Source organism: Cyprinus carpio, chromosome B13 (genome assembly GCF_018340385.1).
Source record: "Cyprinus carpio isolate SPL01 chromosome B13, ASM1834038v1, whole genome shotgun sequence".
Taxonomy (NCBI): domain Eukaryota; kingdom Metazoa; phylum Chordata; class Actinopteri; order Cypriniformes; family Cyprinidae; genus Cyprinus; species Cyprinus carpio.
This window is the reverse complement of record NC_056609.1, coordinates 8,358,294-8,383,536: the sequence shown is the minus strand read 5'-3', so window position 1 is coordinate 8,383,536 and position 25,243 is coordinate 8,358,294. Positions and strand designations below refer to the sequence as shown.

At 38.8% G+C, this 25,243-nt stretch overlaps 1 protein-coding gene across 4 annotated transcripts in view; it reads right to left on the bottom strand.

Moving 5' to 3' along the window:
* qkib (QKI, KH domain containing, RNA binding b) overlaps positions 1 to 25,243 on the bottom strand; it is a 98,851-nt gene that overhangs the window by 24,313 nt on the left and 49,295 nt on the right. For all 4 annotated transcript variants that reach the window (XM_042736339.1, XM_042736342.1, XM_042736338.1 and 1 more), the window contains exon 4: positions 15,161 to 15,304. In XM_042736339.1, the coding sequence (XP_042592273.1) occupies positions 15,161 to 15,304 (144 nt within the window). The remainder of the gene's footprint in view (positions 1 to 15,160; positions 15,305 to 25,243) is intronic.

Below are 25,243 nucleotides of genomic sequence, written 5' to 3'. Positions count from 1 at the left end.
AATGACTTTACAGTATTACAAACGGTCTGAAGATCAATGAGAGGGTGGAACCTGTTATGTAGAACTAAATTAAATAACCTTGACTAACATAAGTAGACTTCAGGGAAAAAAAAATGCTAGAATATGGCCCTTTTTGGCCATCCAAAAAGTTGAGGGTAGCCAGGACATCCATAGTATTTATTTATTTTGACATATTATGGAAGTCAAAGGCTACCATTGACTATTTGGTTACCGGCATTCTACAAAACATTTTCTTTTGTGTTCAACAGAAGAAGGAAACTTGCACAGGTTTGGAACAAGTTGATGGTAAATGACAACAGATTTTTTTTTGTTTTGTGACTATCCCTTTAAAGTCAATTTGAAATGCTATTTGCTACTCCTTTTACTTGGTAAAATAGTAATGAAACAGTATTTTGTTTAGTATTTATTTTAAAGTACCAGAGTATTACCATGTGAGACCATCACAGTAAGCACAATGGCAAACTCAATGCATTACCATGGTAAAACAACATACTCAAATACACTACCATTCAAAATTGTTATTCAAAGTTAAAATAATATTTATAAAGTATAATATTTTCAAGTAATAATATTCTACAAAATAACAGTTTTACACAATATTACTACAGTATTTTACTGTTTTTATGAAACAAATGCAGACTTCTTTCAAAAACAGTGTAAAAACTTTATGACTGCAAACCTTGAATGGTAGTGTACAGTGGAACTAAACAATTGCTATATTTAAGTACCATGGTATGCATGAATATATAACATAGTAAACAAGTACTATGGATACTATGTTACTATGTACTACTACTATATCATTTCATTTTATTTATTTACTTTTTGGACATTTACCATGGTATCCATACACTAACCTTAATTTAATGACAGTATTTGTAATAAACCTGTGGTTATGGAGGTAATCAATATGACAGAAATACAGTATGGTTACTACACATTTACTATAATAAAAACGTGGTTAATTTTCATAAGGGATATAAATCGCAGTATGCAAATGCTATTTGCTACTAATTTTACTTAATCTGATTATTTCCGGGTAAAACAGGACATTTAAAGCAATTTATCAGAAATTATTTGGATTGCGAAAAGTGGATGCATAAATACCACAGTGGAGACAAATGGTCAGAGGGAAGGGATTAAAAAAGAAGAGAAATTTGTCACATGAGCCGAAGAATGAAAGTTTTGATACATGATTCTGAAGATGAATGTTTAAATTAGGAATGGCATGTACCAATGATTTGGAATTTCCATAAAATAAATAAATAGGGTCAATTTAGATTTCATATTGCATTAACATCCTTGGCATAGTCCAGATAATTTGATCTTGGAAAAATCTGATGAGAAATATTTCAGATCATATTGAAATCTTTTTATTGCATACTTATCAGAGAAAACAAACCACTTAAGTAGCCTTAATGGCAAGTCAGATATTACCTGAGTACATTAGAACAGATGCCTGAAATGTTACGGTGCTCTGCCAGCTGTTCTGTCTGCCAGTTTAGCACAGCAAGAGACTCTGAAATTCTACTGCAAACAATGCAAGGCAGTGCACACGCAATGTCAAGGACACACACAGTTGAAACAGAAAACAAACTAAATAAAAAACAAAACCACACACACACACACACACACACACACACACACACACACACACACAGTTGAAACAGACATGAAGTTTCCAGACAAGTACACCCAACTGCCGAGTAAAGCGGGCCGTGTCAGTGATTAGCTGTCAGAGCGTAGGCATCCTCCTCATTGGAATTAAAGAGGTGCAATTAGGAGGAGGAGGAAGTCTCATACATCAAACTGGCTTTGAACTGAGGAGACGGCACACAGAGACTGAGAAAGAGAGAGAGAGAGAGCTCACCAAGACTCACTTTATCGTTGTGAAACTTTGATTGTTTAGCAGAAGCACACACACTTTCTTTCCTTCTCCAAAACACACATTCTTACCCGGTAACCCTGCAACTAGCCATCTCTCCATAACAATAAAGCCCTCTTATCTCTGTTCATATAAAAGGAAGCTTTGATCCCTCACAACATGCAAAAAAATGAGGACTGCAACAAAAAGGCTGGTCACAAAGTCAAAAACATGACGGGGGAATTAAAAAAAGTGCGAGAAAGAGAGAGAGCGAGTGAAAGTGCTCCTCAACATCACACAGAATTTTCTTATCCTCCAGCAGAGCAGCTCCCACAGAGCATCCACGTCTGTCCCAGACTGTCTGAAAAACAGATTTGAGTAATTTTGCCCTTTAAAAATGCATGCGTTCCTGTATTATTCATCTTCATGCTGCATGCGAATTCTAAACATCGGCATGAGAAGGACTATTTTCCTGTCTGAATGAAGAGCATTGCTAAGCCCAATCTGAACCATCGGCTAATGATGACATTCTACCAGAGTAATGAACCAACTTGAACCAAATGAGGAGGGACATGAAGTGACAACCCACAGGAAAGAAAAATCGCAAATGAGATCCCTTTAATATATCGTATTTGGTTCTCCTAGAAGGAGTTTGAATGCAATTGCTACAAGTATCCAGCTTATACCCCAGTCTCATTCCTTAGGAGAAATAAAAAGATATCTGTTGAAAATGAGGCATCTGTTGACAGTACAGAGCTATAAAATGAATGTGGCCAGCATAACAGATAATTTGGGCTATGGGTGAATCTGAGCAGTGTCTTGAGCAGTTTAAGGTATTGTTGAGATATCTTAAGTACCCAAACTTAAGGTACCCAAACTCGGACCTGGAGGACCACTGTCATGTAGAGTTTAGCTGGCTGGATGTTTCTAGTATGACTAGATTAACTGTATGACCCTGATTAGCTGGTTCATGTGTGTTTAATTGGGGTTAGAGCTGAACTCTGCAGGACAGTGGTCCTCCAGGAGAAGGACTGGACACCCCTGTATTAAGAAACTTTAGAGCTGGGGATTTCAGCTCTGGCCCTCAAGATCCACTTTCCTGCAGAGTTTAGATCCAACCCTAATCAAACACACCTGAAGAAGCTATTCAAAGTCTTTAGGATCAGTGGGAAGTTACAGGCAGGTGAGTTTGATCAAGGTTGGAGCTAAACTCTGCAGGAAAGTGGACCTTGAGGGCCAGAGTTGAGAATCCCTGCTTTAGAGAAGAGGCAACTAAAATTATATTAAAAGAGGGGTGCCCAATCCTGTTCCTGGAGCTCTACCTTCCTGCAAGGTTCAGCTCCAAACCCGATCAAACACAAATGAAGCATCTCATTCTCATTCAATCTCGACTCTGCAGGTAGGTAGTGATGCAAAGTCCGATTCATTTCTGTGAACCGGTTCTTTTCAGACAGATCGACTCATTGAACTGGTTCAAAAAGCTGATTCATCGGTTCCTGACATCACCAAGCAATAACATCTCTACGTATTTATTTTCTAAAAATTCAAATAAGTCATTTGTGTCAACACATATTGAAAAGCATATTGCTGATTATTACTATATAATTCACTTAAGTTAACGGTGTTTTTGGTCACAGTTTTATTCGCGGATCTTTTATGTCAGATACGACTGACCGATATTGACTAGCCAACTTGGATAAGATTACTAAAAGTCACACTTACAGCACACATTACAGATATTGATGCACAAACACGTATATGCTCTACATGTCTACAGTATAAAGAATGAATAAACCAGTCTTATAAAAGCTTCACAGAAGCACAGAAGAGAGAGCAAAACAAAACACCAGTCACAAATTAGAAGTACTAAATGAGTATTTGTACAGAAAAATGTCAGAGGATTTTGATATAAGCCAAGAGGAGAAAAACAAAGGGTGTTTTTTTTCTTTGCTGTAAACATAACTTCTCTCTTGCAAGATTAGCATATTCTCACCGGAGCTTACGCTATGCCTACGTCATCTTCCGTATTGCCACTCTCTAGTAAATGTGCATACGACAGTTAGCGGAGGCTAGAGATTACAGTTTATAAAGTTTTAAATATGGATATTTTCTTCCATAAATGTATCGCTTCATTTTAAAAGGCCTTTATTAACTCTCGGGAGCCGTGTGGAGTATTTTTATGATGGATGAAAGCTCTTTCTTAGGCTTCAAAATCTCGATCCCCATTCACCGCCATTATAAAGCTTGGAAGAGCCAGGACATTTTTTTTTTTTTTAATTTAACTCCAATTGTATTTAACCTGAAAGAAGAAAGGCATATACATCTAGGATGGCTTGAGGGTGAATAAATCATGGGGTAATTTTAATTTTTGGGTGAACTATCCATTTAATATGTCCTAAAAACATTCAACATAATATTCAGTCTTCAGTTTGTCTTCATTTGAATAATTTTTCCTTTAGTCTCTGTTGGCATTGGCCTGACAGAAATTCCAAAAATCAACCCATAAAATTATAAAGGGCAATCTTTCACATACCCTTTCACAATCAACAATCAAAGTGTATCATATTCATTCTTTACCCTTGCAGCACTGTAGGGAAGTCAGAGACTAAAAAGAAAAGGTTGCAGAGATGACAACACGCAAGTGATTTCAGTGTTTCCTCAGAAGAAAAGTCAAGCAGTGCATTAAAGACTAAGTGCAGCATTGGGGAAAGTGCCGTTTACTGACAGAAGGTACATGCTTGGAACGGGAGCCTTTATTTCGCTCGTGACATTTTGTTTCCGTGGTGCCCGAGGGAGGAAGCTGTTCTATTGGAGCTCGGCAGAGCAGAAAAGCTGGATAGATTCTGCTGGATAGAACGGCCATGGATTCTGCATCTTTACACTATCCCTCTATTTACACAGGGATTACTCCCTCATTCCTGAAAAGGGATAGAGAGAGGTAGCAGAGAGAAGGACAAGGTGATTTGAGTGTAAATAAGTAGGTCCACAAAGAATCTGGGACCCCAGAACGCTGAAGAGAATTTGCTGCAGAATTTACAGAGACATCTGTCATTTATAAAATGGTACTAATCTCTGTTCCTCTCTGTTAAGGTAAAGTGTGTAATTTCAGGGCCACCAGGGTCACCAAACAGGTTCATACACTTCTCCTATCTGCCAATAGTTGGACAAACAGAACCCCAGTTCATGAGTCCCAAACACATGGCATTGGTTGTGTCAGTGTAAACAACATTTAAACCCATTTAAATCCATTCGGTAGAATTCCACATACTTTCCATCAATGGAGTCAATGTAGAAGCTGCGAAAAAATCTGCAGATTGCATCTGGTCCTATGAACGAGTGAGCTTGTTTTTTAAAGTAGCTGAAAATCTGAAAGCAGTGGTGGTGGGTGGATGATTTAAGCCCCTCTGTAATACAGTCACATGACCCGGTGCTCTCCTTTGAGGACGGGGCCTCTCAAACAGTTGCCACAGTAATGCACTCTCTGCCCTGTGAACCCCAACTAGCCTTTATTCCCTGTGCAACTGAACTGTACCAACACTAGCTCCAAAACAAAGCGTTACTCAATAACATCATGAGAGACTGAGGGAGGGACACACAGAGAGATAACAGAACAGAATGAGAGGGAGAGAAAAGATGCTGGACTCTCTCAGAGGAGGGGAAGGGGAATGAGCCCCACTGGGAGCATTATCCAACCCTGTAGGGCCAAAGAGCCCGCTCAGGATTTCCACACTCCAGTTGTAAACAAAGAGCCTTTTGATGCTCTCCCAGCCTCAAAGACATGGATGACTACTCAATCATGTGACCACAGAGCAGCCCTGCTGTTCACACGTACACCATAGCCACACACAGAGTTACACCCGTCGATATGTACAAAGTCACATTACTGATGGAAAGGAGACCTTTGGACAAAAGGAGGTAGCATGTGCACCTGCAGAAAGGGACAAAGCAAAAATGTGCAGTCATTTTTCGAGATCCGAAAGTGCGTACACACAAATGAACACAACATGTCTTATTTAGAGACACACACACACACACACACACACACACACACACACACACACACACACACACACACACACACACATTTCTGCAAGAGAGGCATGGGCTCTATTCAACCTCTCTTTTTTGCTAGTGCTGAGCACTCTGAGAAACAGCGAGAGGCAGAAAAACATGTCATGCAAGAGGGAGCCTATTGTGCCATGAAGGGAACAGATGGAACCTCCCACAAACCACTGGGCCCTTCATTCTCCTGCCTCCCTAAAAAAAAAACAGAGTCACAAACAGCAACATTGGCTCTGCTCACCCATAATGCACCTTTGCTTCTACATCCACTCAGGCATTCTTACAAAGATGTGAGGGTGTCCATGTGCAATCTTGCAGGCAGAGATTCAGTTATGTGTGACTAACACTCGCTGTGCACTTCACGGGAATTCCCAAACACAACTTGTGCATACCCCGCCTAGGTATTGCCTCTTAAACGCTTCTCCCAGCAGTCGCTCACAATCTGCAGGGCTCAAAATCCCATCGTGAGCACGTGTGCCAGTGGGAGAATTAGGCAAAAAGAGTTTGAGAATCTCAAAAAATGCGAATTAGAAAGAAATTAAGAAAAAAAGATCCAAAAAGTCCAATTGTTACATTTTCTGATAACATGAAAAAATTATACAAGGGTATTGTGGCTGGCTTTCAGAGTTTGAGGTAGTTGCTTACAGGCCAAGTCCGCCATGAAGTCCCTGAATATTCTGTTTCTTAAGCCCAAAGTATACTTTAGTTTTTACACAATGCGTGTGACGTGACTTTCATGATCACAATATTACACACGTACTATACGCCCACCCCCTGGTTTTTGTAACTGTGCATACTTTGTATGTGCAGGTCGCACATGCACATTGAATATGTTTTGCACTAATCAGTTGTTCCACAAGGTGGCAACACTGGCCCAGGCCGCTGATTCACAGCAGAAAATTAAACTAAAAAGATGGAGCAATAACAGCAACAAAACAGCGGAGACTGCAATAACAATAGACACCTGGATTGACAAGCACTTGTGGGACAGTTTTACGAAATTGCTGCAAATTTATTTTAAAAGAGTACATTACAGAAGACTTTTTTATTAGTCATAACTTAGACACTGGAATAAGATGAAGCTTTCTAGAGCGCATGTGTCAACTGCCTGAGTTCACGCACACTATCAAATCAAGTAAACTTTGGGCTTTAGATGTACAGTAGATTGGGTCCTTCCTTCAATGTTAATCCACGCATTTTATCTAAAAAAACTAATATCTTTTATCATTTATTTCCATAGTTTGGGATGGGTAACAGTGGGTTAAGAAAGTTAGGGATAGGGATTTGGGACAGATATGTTACCCTTAACCATGGGTGTTCCTGGAGGGCCTCTGTCCTGTAGAGTTTAACTCTGATTAAACACAACTGTAGCAGATAATCAAGGTCTGCAAGATTACTAGAAGCTTCCGTGTAGGTGTGCTGAAGCAGGCTGAAGATAAACTCTGCAGGACAGTAGCCATCCAAGAGCTGGATTGGACATCCCTGAACAATGAGCAACACTAATAGTGATGCTTCTGTTAGCAGCCACCATGAATCGCACAAAACTCACACACACATAAAAGCTCAGATCCTACAAATTATGATTTTCATGGATAAGCTGGAAGTATCTCATCCCAAGAAGGAAGTGTTGAGTGATAGGATGCACTAATCTAGGCCATGCTGGGTAGAGGGGAGCTTGGGTACTTCGGCCCTTGCTGTTTACTTAACTTCCCCTCTTCTTCAACACCACTGCTGGCGCAGCTGGACAACCACATGGGTCAAAAAGGGGAGGTGTGTGTGTGTGTGTATGTGCATTGTGTGGTAGTAGTGCTTCCACACCCAATTTAAAATTTCACTTTATCTCCAGCCCTGACAATTAGAGCTGCCTCTATCTGTCATGGCTTCAGGCTGGGAGCCATGGAGGGGCGGCTGACAGACAGGACTTTAATTAAAGTAGTCCCTTCAGCAATGACCATTTAGGCCTAGCTACAACTAACACAGGGTGGGGAAACAGAGTGAGAGAACATTGAGAGCTAACAGATAGCGGTAAGTGCTTCACCTCACCACAGGTTTAGATACTACCTACTGGCTTATGTTCTAAATAAAGGCCTTAAACGCTTTCTGAAATTAGCTTTCTCCGGGGTGTGCATGTAATTTGGTGCTGAAGTTGTGTCATAGTTCAGCTTAGCATAGCTGAAAATACACACAGCGAAGTGACACGAGGTGTCTGTTTTTTTTTTTTCAGGAATATGAATCATCTGTGACATGTAGGAGGTTAAGAGCTTTAGTTTGAGTAGAACATGGAACATTAGCATTAAAGATTGTCCCCCTCTCATGGACATAGGATTTCCTTCCTGGATATAAAAGTCACTATAACCTGGCCATTTACAACAGACAGGTCCATGTCAAGCAAGATGATATTAAGTTCTCTGTTCAAGGACATAATGATAACCAACAGCTAACTCAGTGTCACTCCCCTGGACCTTGGAAACAAGTACTTAATGCTTTGGCTATGAGCTCATATCCTATGCTTCTGGGTTTCTACAGCATGCAAAGTGTGAAGTTGTTTGAAACTTAAACTATCTATGAAGATAAATATTTTTATCCTTTCGCATTTCAGAGCATTAGGATAACACAGAATTTCCATGGTTTAAGAAAATATAAAGAAATAATTTACCTGAAATAAAACTGTCATTTTCTTACACTTATTTCATTCCAATACCTTATGTTTTTTTGGGCCTTTTTTTTAGAGACAGGAAAATAGAAGAGAGATGGGGGAATAAGACAGGGATGTAACCCAAATCAGAGTCCCCATGAGCCGACAGCTTTAAGATGTTCAGAGCATATGCACAGTCCACGATTTCACAACTCTGATGCGTCATTATGCAAAAAGCACACAACAATGGAAGTTTAGTAGAATTTTGAAGCTTGTCCTCTTCGATACAATGAAAGTGAATAGTCACAAAGGGCTGTCAAGCACCAAAAAAAATTCAAAAAGCATCCATGCATCTTTATTGTTATATTCCAAGTCTTCTGAAGTCAAATGATAACTATGTGTGAAAAAAAACAACAACATTAAAGGCACAATATGTAAGATTTTTTGATTAAAATATCCAAAAACCACTAGAACAGTGTTATATAGTTTCCTGACTTGTGTACTTACGTTATCCCAAATATTTCGAAGAATGTTTAAATCCAGAGAAATAAGCAGTTTTAACTAGTGACATGGACTGGGTCTATAGTGTCATTGTGTCACCTGCCAATGACGTCATAACCCCTTGATCTCTGGTTTTGTTTTGTAGAAAACATGGAAACACCATAGATACTTTAATATGTTGTGCATTTTAATAGACCAGTGACGACCGCACAGAGTAGCATTACAACAGATCTTTCAAATGTATCTGGTATGATAAAACAGCGCTGTTTTTTCCCCCACATATGCAAGATCGGAAGGAGCGAAAGCGGTCGACTGTGGCATAATAAAAGCTCTGCTGCTTTCGAGCCGAGTGTCACGCTCGTTCAGCAGCCTCGTTTCACTTCGCCGGCTTTAAGCCTCACTCTGCTTCATACTACGATGTTAATAAATCATTAGCTCATCCATGAACATGATTTCTGCCCGAGTCCCTTCAGATTGCATCGGCTGTGGGGATGAAGAGGACAACTCTCATGATTCACGGCGTCATCAAACTACACATTTGTTTCTTTTGAATATGCGCCCTCTAGCGGTGAAAAATTATATATTGTGCCTTTAAATGACAAGTCCACCATCTCACATATAGGATATTTAAATATGGCGCATAGTGACATTTAAAATGTGACTTTTCCCTTACATAAAGTTATCATATGACTTCAGAAGACTTAAGTGCATATAGAATAAAGTGAAAATAAAGTGCATGTTATATAGGTTATATGGCCTACAGTTATAGTACTTTCATGTTCTTTTTTTTTTTTTTACCTTGACAGCCTCTAGTCACCATTCACTTTTATTGTATGGAAAAGATCAGCATGTTGCCACTGGTATGTAAATGAGCTTTCCTTCCTGCATATCAGAGACAGAGAAGCTCAGGGGAGTCTGGTGAGACCTTGCCTCAGTCAGCACATCAGATGCAATTGTGAAGCAAAGGCTTTTATATATTTGTCACAAAGCCATTGATGATAATTGCTTTTGACTGTGTTAGCAGTATCCTGCTGGTCACTGGCTTCCTGCATGCACCACACCAACTGCTGCCACTCCTGCCAGTGCTGCTGATTATGATGATGAGAGGAACGGTGGTGATGTAGATAATGATGATGATTTAAAATAGATGACGCCAAGCTGACGACTCCTGGCGTGCTGCTATAAAGTGCCTTGGTTGCTAGTTTTCCCTGGAAGGTAGACTGCCAATCCAGCAAGTGACCCCCCCCCCCCCCCCTACATAATTTGCGTTATAATGCATCTTAGTTCACTCTAGGAATGGTCTGATATATATTTTGTTGACATTTTCCACAAACACCAATGGTGCACTGCTAGCTCAAATGCCACAAGATGCAATCAATCAGTATGCAAATTTCAGCAGGGATTATAAAGATCTTTACAGAAGTTGGAGCAGAACACTAGTGGCCATTATCTTATCACAAACAGAAAGGAAAAAATTCCTCCCTCCATCTATTTGACAGAGAAAAGTCCCTGTAGGCAAACACAGAGGTGTTAATGGATTTTACACTGGGATGTGGGAGGGTACTGTCGGACATCATACGGTTTGATAAGAAAGGGGCGGCCTCTCTGTGGGCCATCTGGGAGTTAGCTGCCAGACAAGGGAATTGCTCTTAGATGAAGGATCAAGTTAAATGTTATGCTGTTGTCGCAGTAGTAGCTGTAGATTGTGTCCAAAGGGTAGACTGAGACCCAAAGTGTGGGTCCACTGATTGGGGAGGTGTGACTGTTCACACTGAGCTTATTGAAGGTGTTTGCAGTTGCCATGACAGCCAACTGAAGCAATAATATTTCATCTTTCCTCCTGTGGCCACACAATGTACTGGTCTTTCTAAAACTTGACATGAAAGTCTTTAACTTGCACTGTCAGTGGTCACATTTTTAAGGATTTGTTCATCCAAAAATGAAAACTCGGTCACTAATTACTCACCCTCATTTCATTCTAAACCTATAAGACCTTTGCTCATCTTCAGAACACAAATTAAGATGTTTTTGATGAAATTCCAGAGCTTTCTGACCCTGCATAGACAACAACGCAACTAGCATGGTCAAGACCCAGAAAAGTAGTGACATCAGTAGTTCAACCGTAATGTTATGAAGCTACGAGAATACTTTTTGTGCGCCTCTTCCAGGTCAGTCTGCCGCCATTCATGAGAGTAACACAACAAGTTCTTATTTTTGTTTTCTTTGCACACAAAATTATTCTCGTAGCATTTATTCTCATTTGCATATATGTGCCTTTCAGCTCCAGTTCCACTCCAACCCAAATCAAATATACCAAAACCAGCTAATCAGCTAATCATGGCGTTTAAGGTAACTTGTAAGCTACAAGAAGGTATATTGGAGCAGGGTTGTAAGGTTGGAGACCTCTGACCCAGGGTGTGAGCCAGTAGCTCTTGTATGTTAGAGGTGGCTAACTTCATACAGAGTTTTGCTCCAACCCTAATCAAACACACCTGAACAAGCTAATCAAGGCAGGTGGGTTTTTTTTCAAGAGGGCCTTTTGCACCACAGGAACCTTTTCATAGTACCAGAACTAATTGTGGAACTACCCACTTTTGGGCATTTTCGCACCGGAGTAACTGGGTGTGATTTTAGTACTGGACTGCCTTTTTCGAGAACTTATTTCGCAAGTATGAAGAACAGCGATAAATATATGGACACTGAAGTGCAGGCACTTGTAGCAAATGTAGCACTGCCAGTTGTCGTTGGAGATTCTTAGTCCTCCTTTCTGTTTTTTCAATCGCTTTACGTATACGTCGACATTCCATGTCCATTATTGTGAAACACGCGAGACGCAACAAAAACACATCTCTGATCACAGCGTCCTCCATCCTCCTGTTGTTAAAGTTGTTCTTCTTTGTTAACGTTGTTGAAAGCCGCACACAAATGACATCACTTTTGACTGGCTTACGTCACGTCCTAGTACACACTCTCGGTGTGAATGCAACCCTTTAAATGGTACTGAGAAACAGTTTGCGCAACATCGTCCCAGTACTTTATTACTGTACATTTAGTTCTGGAACTAAAGTGGTGCGAAAAGGCCCTAAGGTTGGAGCTAAACTCTATAGGACTGTAGCACTCCAGGTAGTATATGTGCTAATGACATTGTAATGTCATTAGCACATATACAGTACTACCCCACTATTCTCAACTAATTCTCAACCCTTGCCCTGAAGTACCCCCAACTCTGCACATTTTGTGTTTCCCTAATCAAACTCACCTGAATCTACTCATCAGCTCATTAACAAAGACACAAAGAAATGAAATGACAGATAAAAGAGACATCCAAATTGAGTACTGTTAAGGGTACTCCAGAACCAGGGTTGAGAACCATTGCACTACACCACAATTCTGACCAAAATATAACAATTTGTACAGTTATAGGCGCCATAATGTTAACACTGCAAGGAAGCCACATCATAAGCACAATTTATACCACAAAAATGTGTAATGTGGCATACACGTATATACACAGACTGCACAAGAGCAAAAACAATCAGTAATATGCTTGAAAGTTGACAGGACAGCAGGGCAAAAGAAAGGAAAACTTTAGGCTAGACTGACCAAAATAACAGTTTCTGTAAGCCCCAATTTTTATTCCTGTTGTAAACTTTCATGCAAGGCCAGTCTCATGGATTGTGCAGAAGTACTCCACTCATAACTACAGCATTTTTTTCAGAAACTGTGTACATTTTGCAACAATGCAGCACGAACAGAGTAAGCAGCATCTGTAAGCATCTGAATTCTCAGCACTTCATGAATGCCCAACGGCTAATGAAATAATTTAGGCAGGACTCACTGGTCATGCAGTAGTCATTAGTAGACTCTCGGAGCTCTGGAATCTGTCTACAACAGTTCGTACTGTATAAACTAAAGACTGTGACCTTAATGCACTTACTTCCTCATCACATGATTTGACTTTTAAGGTCCTGTGACCTCATAAATCTTAAACCACTAGTGTTAGAGAATAATAGAATGTTGACCCTGGAATCTAAAAGCTCAACATTTGCTGTGTATTATTATCTATCCATGTCAGGTACATTAACACAGTATACTGTTAATATATGCAGATACATAAGACAGCATAATTTATGTTTATTCATACACATCACTCACATACTTATCCAACACACATAAAAAATGGATTCCATTATCATTAGCATATTGCCATTAGCATAAGCTAATGATTCAGAAGACTAATGATAACAAAAATAGTTCAAATTAATTAGACCAACACTCCTTTTAAGCACTGAATGCAATACATTATTTACAATCAAAATTTCGCTTGACTTTCATGCTTTAGCTGCATACTGTTTGGAACAGTTTTTGATTGGAAGTACTTCTATGATGCTTTAAAACGCTGCTTAGCCAAACAGAGCTACAGTAGTGAGTATGCTTGCATACTCCAACTGCCTCACTGACATTTCGAGCATTTAAAATACTTTAATTTACGACCATACAGGCTGACTTGACCCTGTTCTTCCAACCCGCTCATACAGAGTTAAATGACAGTGATGCAAGGGTTAGCTTAGAGAATGTTTCGAGTGACTGATTACTCAACCACACCAGCCCTGCACAGCACTTCCCATTTGTCAGGAGAGCGTTTGGAGAATGTTTCACTTCCCACTCATCAAGTGACACGAAAAGGAAAGGAAACGAAAGAGGAAAATGTTTTAAGGGCCACATGCAATCACAGATACACACGTTCTAATGTGCTGTGACTGTAACTGATATAAGAGCATTACTAATAAACAAATGTTACTAATACTACAACTAATATAAGAATACATTATCAAACAAGATTCAGTATCTCTTTCACCATGGCACATGCTGCATCTTTATGAAATCATATATCAATAAAAATCAAGCAAATGTAAAAAAAAATAACTTCGATCAAAATACTGCAAAGTCTCTGAGAACCTGACACCTGCAGTTCTGGAAAAATGGTGGCGCTGGAGTCTAAATGGTTCCTGATGGTTTTACACCTAATTCTTCACATTGATTCTTAAATCTTTTGCAGTTAACATGTGTCTTTTCTTCTCCACCTGTTTTTTTCTGACCTTGTTGACCCAGCGAACATTTTGCTGTCCAATGTCTTAACTTTGCAATTTCTGTATTACGGTATTTTCTTACCATATTTTATTTTGTATTATGGCCTAATAGTTCTGCACACCTAAATATAAATAAATATTAACTACCAACAATCAATGACAATTAAAAATCACAAAAAAATCAATTAAAAAAAAAATCAAAATAACGAATTAAGATTGATGTGGTTTGTCATTGGTAAAATGTGCTTGGGAAAAAAAAATATCATCAGTACCTAATAATTATGCATGTGGTGTATTTCTTTACTAAACCATACGCATCACTTTGTAATAACTAAAAGCCACAAAGATTACTGTGCTATATAATGCTTAGTCACTAAAAAAAGCTTGTCTGATGGACCCGGAACCATGCGTACTTGTTGCATGATGTCATAATAAATTGTCCTGTTACAAAAATGAATTATGTTGAATGAAACAGCTGAATTTGTGGGACCAATTTAAAAACCAATGCAAAATCTCCATGGGAAGTCTTTCAAAGCTTCAAGGCTTTATTTGCTGAGAGAAGCTGTCTGGAATGTTTCTGTTTAGATGTCCAGTAAATTGCCACAAAGCAATCAGTGATAATCAGTTTTAAAGGGCAAGTGCTGATGATTATATTATATTTGCACTTGGAGAGTTGGATATAATAGTGTGCATAAAAACTCCAAATTATGGGAATAGTTAAACATCACAGTGAGACAGATCATAAAATCACTCACACACACACACACATAGCTTGTGAACAGAACCTGTACTGATGCTTGCAGGGGCCAATTTATTGTGTGAGCAAAGCCCATGGCATATACTGTAACTTCAAAAGCCCACTTCCTGTCATTTTGACACATATAACGTCAGATAGGCAAAATAAGCATGATGTGTTATATTCAAGAGTCTTTTGCAACTACAATGACGAGAAAGGAAGTGTGTAACAAGGAAAGCAGTGGTACTCACCGCAGGCACGAGTAGCTTGTTAACCTCCTCCACTGCACGCTTAAGCTTGATCTCAGCCCGGTTCTGGGCATCCTCCACCGTGATGAGCACATGGAGGTCCTCATTCAGATGCTCCCAGTTGGGTTTGCCTCGGTTTTGTTCCTCCTCCACAGAGAGAAGGAGAGAAAAAAGTTTTAGATGCATTGCTGCTGTACAAAATGTTGACTGCTACAATCAAGGAGGTCTATAAGAAAGCAAAGAAAAGGTCCAAACAATAGACACTTCATGCACTCAGGTGTTGCATCTTTTCTTGTGTACCAAACGAGGAGGGACTTCAATAGATGGTAGAGAGTGCATTGTGTGGAGTATAAGTGCATGGTGTATACTGTGTCATTTGGGACACAAACCTTAACCCTTAGGCTGCAATGTACATGTTTTAACAAAGTTGACCAGAAATATGATATGTGTTTGATATGATGATGTTCAAGAAAATGTTGGGACTTGTCTCAGCTCCCACTCTTGCTGTGGAGTTTGATACCTTGATAACACCAAAGTGCAACTGCAAATCTAATAAAAACAGACTACAACAGAGAGGATGTGAAAGTAAAAATAAAACGGAGAAGCTGCTTCTTTGATCTGCTGTGTGCTACAAAGCAGAAGTCAGGATAGCATGTATATGTCATCCTGCGAGACAGAGCTCTATAAAAGAGACCTCGTAAAATTCATACAGTCTCAAGACAGGCAGTGACAAAAGCTTCACAGATAGCAGAGAAAAGCAACAATAGCATGAGCAACAAATCAAAACTAGATCACTGCTAAAGTGAGTCAGAGCCCAGCAGCGCTCAAAGCTGATGTACATTTATTCAGTTAATATGCTTTTAACTCAGCTTAATATACAGAGACAACTATAAGTAAGCCATTTGTATGTTAAAAAATATTAACACTGTCAGGCGCTTTCAAAACATAGCTCTATTTGTTTAAGAATCTAGACAAGAAGCACACAGCAACAGCAGCTCAACCTATGGAGTGAGTTTGGGGCGTGGCTATCTGTTCTGTCAGACCAATGGCAGACGGGGAGCAGTAACAGTGTGAAACCTGTTTGGAAACATTAGTGGGGCCAGTATGAGATCAGAAAGTGAACACCCCAGCAACCGCATAGCAACTGCATAATAACCAAAGTTTGCACAGGCAATATTTATATATTTATTATTTCACAGAAAATATTAAAATCAAGTTATTTTTGCAGTTTTGTTTGGTGCAGCTAGTGGAACGGAAATATAGGGGCTTTAAAAACTAAATGATATGACAGGAAACCATAAAAACTTTGGATTAAAAAGCTCTGAAGATTGCTGAGGGCAAACAGCTTAATTGATAGAAACCCAAAGCACATTAAGTTGAAGGGGCTCGTTACACTTCGCCTACACCACCGCTTTCGTTTGTCTGCATTTGGCTTGTTTTGCTGTTTTTCTTGTTTTCCTGAAGGATTTCCAAATGAAAAATCAAGATCTGATTTATGCAATAATCAGATATGCAAACACAGTTTGCACGTTTTTTTCTCCTTGTGACTGCAAATGGGAAATTGATGGCAATCAGAGTCGGCGTCTGTGTTCCCGCGTTCTGCCCGCTGATTTTCATTAAGAATCCATTGTTGCCCCATTCGATGTGAAGCGAGGAAGGGTGGAAACAGGGTTGCGTATCGCTAAACACACTCAATATGATTTACAATTCAGGATGGTGGGTGCTCGGGTGTTATGAGGTCACTTCCTTTTTGTCTCTATTCACCTCTTTGGTTTCGTTTGGCTGATTTACTTGGCTTTTTTAGGCTGTGACAAGTGCTAAAAATTGATCTTTGAGGCTGATTGTCACAGTGCAGCAACCCGCCCACAGCCACACTGTCAATAACACTTGAAGAAAGCCAGCCAGGAGGGACCAGAGTAGAGTTGGTGTGTACGTGCGTGTATGTGTTAGTCTTTCTGAGGGTAAGATACAGCTAAGACACTTGTTTTTCCCGTGGTCCAGGCAGGTTGTCTTGCATAAGGCTGCGGCTGTTCCTTCTGCGGTGACAGGCTGGTAGTCAAGGCGACGCGCCTTCACTGTTCAACGCAGGAAATATGTCAGACTGTGGGGCCATCTACTAGGCCTTTGTTTACACCTCTTTCCCCTCGCGCACTGTCTTTGAGCTGCCTGCGCCGTAGCCGACGCAGTAGTGCAATCAATGTCCATAAATCCATTGTCCTGCTCTTTTGTAATCCTTACCGAGGCAGTAATGGCACTCTGAAGGAGCGCCGACCCCTCGGTGGAAAGCTCTGGGAACTAATATCATGACTCGGCTGGGAGAGGAGGAAGGTACACGCAGTGGGAAGTGTAATGAGACACAAGCTTGTTCTTCAACATACTCACCAATATATTTCACCACAGTGACCATGTTTACATACACATTATTGTTGGATTAAGGTCTATATTCTGGTTCAGCCTTTAAAGGGATAGTTGAGACAAAAATTAAAATTAAGATTTTATAATGCTCCATTGCCTTCTTTACTTTTTAGTCCACATAAGGAGAAATTTAAAGGAATGTCCTCCTCGCGCTTAAAGGCTGTGAATAGCAGCAAGCATTAAGATGTTAAAAAAAGACACAAAATAGCACAGAATCATATTCTCCAAGTGTTCTGGGGATATACGACAGGGTTTGGTGAAAAACAAACTGGAATTTAATGTATTATTAAACCAAATTTCTAACCTTGGCCGTTGGTTTCTGTGCACAGTAGTGCACTCATGAGACTCTATTAGTGCATCAGTTTACTCTGACTCGCCCAGAAAAAGCACATAAGTTGCAGGAAATCAAAATGATTAAAAGTATAACTTGAAAGAAGGTAAAACGGCATCAGAACAACATCAGAGTGAGTAAATGATGACTTAATTCTTTGGGTAAACTAGGGCTATCCTTTTAAGGTGAGGTCAAATTAACAAAATTTTGTGGACAAAAAAAAACTGTCCATTGGCAAAGGTTTGGTGATGTATGAAGCACAGCTCAAACAGAAGTCTTTGAAACCAAGCAGCTTTATGTTGTGAATTTGTGTGACCAATTTAAAAACCAATGCAAAATCACCATGGGATGTCTATCAAACTTACAAGACAATACCAATCTTGTTAAACTGAAATCCTATGACTGGATTTTACCCAAGAAATTGACAGTATATAACACTATAAATGACTATACATTTTTTCCGAAAGAGCTGTTTAGGTGGTGGATTCATGTATGCATGCGATCAGCCTTACAAACATAATCAGCATGCATAGAGCAGGACATGTATGTTCTTTCCAGCTATTTGCTTGCTCTTGTGACAGTGTTAGTAGTACAGTGATTTACATCACTGTAGTTCACAGTAATTTAGTCAACTCATTAATTCTCATTCATGTCTTTGAGAACAGCATACAAAAATGCAATGAGTTGTAAAATGTAGGTCATAAGACTTGCAGTGCTTTCAGCTGTCTGTATGTTGATTTATATTCCTTTCTTTAAAGGCTGAAATTTTAATGGTAAAACAAAATGTTAGAACATCCTCATATTCCAGCTTAATGTGTAGCGACAGCTATAAGTAAACCATTTGCAGTTTGATTTCCATAAAAAGTCTAACACTGTGACTCATTATAACATTGCTTTGTTTAGTCTAACATACTGTAGCAATGCTGGCTCAACCAGTAGTGTGAGTTATCTATTTGTCTGACTAATTGCAGATGGGGCAGGGAAATCAAACCTTTTTCTCTTTCAATTTGTTAAAACTAAAATAACAGAATTTAGCTTTAATGTTTGTACAAAGCACAAAAAATATTTCTTCTATAACTTATTCACAAACACTGTAGCATTAAGCATTACTTTAGTGTTCAAATAACAAAGAATTCAGATTAATAATACTACTACATGACAGCTGTCTTGTTCAGATTTCTAGAAACCAGAATATTGGCATAATTGGTTAATGAAAACCAGTTTAACACTTAACGTTAACATAACAGCAATATGAACAAATTATGATATTTAATGTGCATGTAAACATGGTCAGAGAGGAGAAAAATGGCATGGTTCAGAACAGGTTCATGTTTTAATGATTCAGTGATTCAGGTCAACCATGTTGCTGATTAGAAACTATGAAAAATCTTATTGCTGCAGGACTAACACGTGATTTCATTTTCTTGTTTGTACAATGTATACATTTCTCAGGAAAAAACGCTGAGAGAATACAAAACACCAGTTTGGCTGTCTCTCTCGGGATAGATTTAGGAGAACGACAGAGAGCTTTGCCCTCAAATCCAGACGATTTGGTGGTTGTGTAAAAGCAAGATACATCAATGCATCTTGTTAGAGGATTTTAAAGAACAAAGGAAAATAGGTTCACATCCTTTGTTAGAGATCTTTCATCAGGTTTTCTGCCAGACAAACCTAAAGTATTCACTTGCGTTTGTTTATCTGTGAATCCTAATTTCTGAGAAGTCCATAAAGCCTTGCTTATCACATGTCTGACATGAACTCTTTTGCTACAACAAATCAAGTAAAAGTGATCGCTAATAATATGACCGCTTTATATTAGACATAAATCCACTGGTAACTCAAAACACTGAATTTAACAGTGATATTTACACAGTGAAAATGTGTTTAAAATGCGAAAAGGAGACCCACAAATAAAATACTGTCACACACACACACGCGGGTCTGTTTAGTGATGCTGCGAGAGGATGAATCTGAAGTGATTGTGACGGCTCTAATAACAGTAATTGCCAGCGGGCCCAGCACTGCAGCTGAGTCTCTCTGACAGGCCCAGTCAGAACAAAGATGATGGCAACTACATCAGCAAGACAACACGCTCCATATTAACTTTGTATATCAGCGTCAAGAGTCCCACATGCCCTGGGCTGATCTACAATTTATTTAGTGCACGCTACTTTTTCTTAGAATCCCATGGCTTAGTTTTGAAGGATGAAATTAGACTTCTTAAATTAATCAGTATTGATTGGAATGGGATATAATTCTGTTAATATTGGATATTTGATGCTTATTTCCTTTATTTTTACATTTAAATGACATTTGTTGTCATCATAGTTAATTTAAAAAAATATATTTTTTTTGATGTTTTTTAGTTTTTTTTTTTTTTTTACACAAAATAAAATTTTGCATTTATCAGTTATTGACTATAAAATGAATATCCATTTTTCATTTTGTTCATTATAATGTTGTAAATGCCTAAATTAATTTACTTTAATATCAAGCATTTAAAATCAATATAGTCTTGTGCTATACAATAAAATACCTTTTAAAAATGTACAAGGAACTGCTAAGAAACACTTTGTAACCAGTAACCCCATCTGGAAACTATTGTGTGTTTACACATCTGACACAGCGATGAATGTTCGATATGGATACAGTACATCAGTAAATGAGTGCTGGATAGATGCTCACAGCACTAAAACACTTGCCCTGAGTGGCGAAAAAAAAATTGTTGCCTTGTCTCTTTCCTTTACATCAAATTTGTGCTTAAGGCAAAGGTGAGACAGAAAAAGACTAACTAAATTATATTTAAAGGCCATCCACAATATGACAAACATTTTAACTGCGAAAATGCTCATGGTATCTTATGAGATTATGCTAGCCTGGGTGCCAGCCCGAACCCCGCCCACAACATTTTTTGGACGGGAAGTTCGGTCTGGACTCGATCCATTGAGGAGTAATTATGCTCGGCTCCAGAAGGCCGAGCCAATCAAATTGCCAGGGCGGGCTTTAATCGATGATGGACAGGCTATCTGCGGTTACTAAGATGGGCGTCTTGAAGGCTCACAATCTCTTTTTCTCTGAAGCCTCAGATGAAAACAAGCAAGTCGCGTTGCAACCGTGTAATAAAGTTGAGACAGGGCCGACAAATGCGATAAGATTTATTTTTCATTATTGTCGAGATCTAATCCTAAACAGAGAACTGTGTTCGTATATACATGCAACCTTTTGTGTTTCTCTCAAAAATGTTATTCGTGCTTATAAGTACAAATTCTTTAATTCTTTTTAAACAGTGCAAAGATGACACTACTTTCCTACTTCTTCCAGTCCAGGGCGTGCAGGTTGAACTCTGCAGAGCGAAACATACGTCACTTACTGCGTTGCTCTGACAATATCCAATTGATGCAGAGTTTTTTGCTTGAGGACTGGTGCGGTTAGACACGGCCTATAATACAAGTATGAATAAACAAGCAAAAAACACACTGCTGAAAGCTGCTGTTGCAACAACAACTATAAGTGCATGAACTACGAAATCTGCTGTTGCAACAACAACTATAAGTGCATGAACTACGGGAGCAGGCAGAGAGAAAATCACCTCCTCACCAATAATAATGACACTAATAGACATTAACTGCTTGTGGAATTGCTGTTCAAACACCTCTACTATACCTGGAGAAAATATTAAATGGCAAAAATGTCAGAAGAATGCATACAGTCGCAAACCCTTCACTAGAAACTGAGCTTTGACATGAAACATAAATGTTCACACTCTTACGAGCTCTCCAAAAGGAATTGGTCACTGGTAATACATGAACTATAATTGAATGAAATACTTGCAATTCATATATTGCTTGGATAGAAATGTTTAATTAGAATGAATGGCTTTAGAATCTCAACAGAGTCACTCAAGAGAGATTCTTTTGCTTTTAGAAATCCCTCTCCTTAACCAGCTGCATTATTGAGGTATCACATCTGTAACAAAAAATAATGAGCCATATTGCATGCTGCAGTTTAACACTTCAAGGATTTGCAGATTTTCATGAATGGCATTCGTTCTGCTCCTGAGGATCCATATTCCATGAGGAGCTACTTATTGGCTTATTCTACCTCTATGCAATTGATTAGATTATTCCTGTCTCAGGCAAACATCCTTGTCCTTCGTGTCATGTTTCATTTACATGCCACTCTACATTCACACTCATATAAACACAGCTTAAGTGAAACTAACAACAGCTAAAATTAGTTTTTATTTTGATAGACAATATATTTATCAGCTAGGCTGATTAATTTAGATTTTCTGATCAATAACATTCAATTTAATCTATTTATAGATATAATAATGTTTGTTTGTTTTTTAATTTCTACAAAAAAGTATTCTTTTAGGACTAGGGTGAGTCTGTAGGTCCAGTGCTTTGACATGCATTAGGTATCATAAACTAACAATAAACACCAATATTTTATAACATTTAAGAAAGTTAATTTATACAACCTGAAATATTGTATAAAATGTATTAGTATACACCACCATTTAAAAGTCTGAGGTAAATAAGATTTTTAAATATTTTAATAAAGTTTCTCATGCTCAACAAGGCTGCATTTACTCGATAAGCAATCAAATAAAGAATATTATTACAATTTTAAATATTTGTCTATTTGAATATATTTTAAAATGTAATTCATTCATTCAATCGTTTGTTCTCTGAATGACTAATTTGCTGTTCAAAACTCCTCATATGAGTGTCTGCATGTATAATTAACTTTAGATAGTTTGCAAAAATGTTTTGAGTCAGTGGTATGAAAACCATTGCTGCGGGATGCTGGTGGAGTGAATGAGGCTTGGGAGAGGGTGCAGGCACAGCCTCCACCGTGTTGCCAGTTCCAGCTACTATAAGCATATTTTCACTTGCTTTTGTCTGCTTAATTTGACGCTTTAGAAAGTTAATAAAGTAAGAAGTTACAGTTTAGGGCTAGTGATATCTTTGTCTTATCTTATTTACTAATTATCTGAACTAATTAAAAGTTTATTTTTTTATTTTTTGTTTTTTATTTGTTTTCATAGCAATATATGGCAACACTGCATCACCGGGACTAAAACTGACAGAAATCAAAAAAGCCCATGGACAGGATTCCACATTCGGTATGGCGAACACAAAAAACATCATGATATTATCTGTTAATAATCTAATCAATGCTATCTAGCATTTAACACAAGTACACAGATCTGTAGAACAAGTAGGTCACAGAATGAATGAAATATGCAAACACTAGCCACGAAGAAGTCTATGCTCTTTCATTCAGTATAGTAGTTACATTTTCACAAAATCATGCTACAAAAAACCATAAGTGCACAAGACAAACCAATCATCTATAAAGAAATCATTAATAATAATAAAAACTAGCACAGTAACTAATATGTGCCCCTGGAGCACAAAATCAGTCAAATGCAGCACAGGTATATTTGTAGCAATAGCCAAAAATATATTGTATGGGTCAAAATTATAATTTTCTCCTTTATGCCAAAAATCATTAGGATATTAAGTAAAGTTCATTTTTCATGAAGATATTTTGTAAATTTCCTACCATAAATATATCAAAACGTAATTTTTGATTAGTAATATGCTTTTTTTCTCAGTATTATTTAACAATGTTCATCCCTCCAAAACAGAGAAAACATCTTTCACAAACATCTACATGTCCGTCTGTTTTAAAGTTTTTAGTGTTTACAATGAGTTGTATTTGTAGGGGCTATTACAGCACAGTTCCTAACCCCACCCCAGACCTCACTAATTTTCAAAGCCTGGCTACGGCCATGCATCAGACGTCCATGGCATGTTAGATATATAATCATAGTGAATGACAGATGCAACTTATGAGGTGAAGAGATCATGAGAAACAAAGGACATTGGCATGAGCTTTTCCACTATCTGCCGAAGCAGCTTGAGACAGCAGAACCTTTAAACACACATGTTAATGTTTGCACAAGAGCTTCAATTGACCCTGTCAGTTACAAACTTCTCACAAAATCGCATTTGTGCCATAGACCCAGTTCTCACGCAGCTGAGATCTGATCCGCAGACGACCAGCTGCGCTCTGACAGGATGCAGAGCCGATCCAGATGTGCATGAAACGCTGGAGATGACAACAGTGCTTTTCACAAAGCACTTATTTTATTTTCCTCTGGATCCTCCTCACGGTCACCCGGGATGTGCTCGGATAACTATCCGCTTCCAGCACTTGTCCAAATATGAGTCCTGCCCAACTTATGGAAACACATATGCGCCTCCAGATCAGATACATATGTGATCGCGTGTGTGTGATCATGCACATCTGCGTAGTAGTGCAGGCGTACTGTGCTCTGCTCCCAAAAATACCAATTATCCCAATGATAATAAACTGCGTGTTTGTGTTCATGTGAACATGTGTGTTTGCTCAAGTGTTAATGATGGACAGTGCATGTGACCCCGTGCTTCCAGACCATCCCGTGACCCCCACCGCCCCGGCGTCGCTGGCCCAGCGTGTCATACGTTGACTGGGGTTCGACTGGGAGAGGAGCCCTGGCAGGGCCACAGGATCCAGCCCCCACTCATCTGGGGCCAAGGACAATGTTTGAACACCTGCCCATGGCTCTCAGGAGTGAGGGGAGGGCTTGTTATTCCCTGCAAAGGATCCCTGTTGGGCAGTGCAGACTGGAGCGGTCTAGTTTACTCTCGAACAAACTGTACGCATGTAACTCTGTCCGATCGCGAGCGCCGGTGCGTCTTTCATCCGAACAAACGTCGAGTTAATTTTGAGTGCATGTTCAAAATAAGCAATATGTTTAAGCATATGGATGTGTGAAGACGAAACCATCCAATCAGATTCCTCCATCTGGTGTGATCGTGAGTTTGTCATGATTGTTCATGCATGTGTTATGTGTGTCTCCAAAATGAACACTCATCAATTAACATGATGCTCTGGAACTGCAGTGCTATATGGTTTAAATTGTAAACAGATAGCCTGACCATCGTAAACGTAAAAGAAGTCAAAAAAAAAAAAAAAGTGGAAAATGTCATATATATAATATCCATTCCACAAAAGAAACAACAACATGTTATTGTCTCTGCTGAGAAATAAAGACTGTGATTCTGTAAGTGACACAATCTCACAACGAAATTAAAACAGGTAAACAACTGTTAATAACAACTGTTATTCATATATATATATATGAACTGGTTCTATTTAGGATTAGGAATAGGGTTAAGGGATCTGAATATATATATGGTTCATGAAAACATGAAAAAGTTATTAAGTAATAGCATACATTGCTACACATTTATGATTAATGTTTTTAAAAATATTTTTGGGAA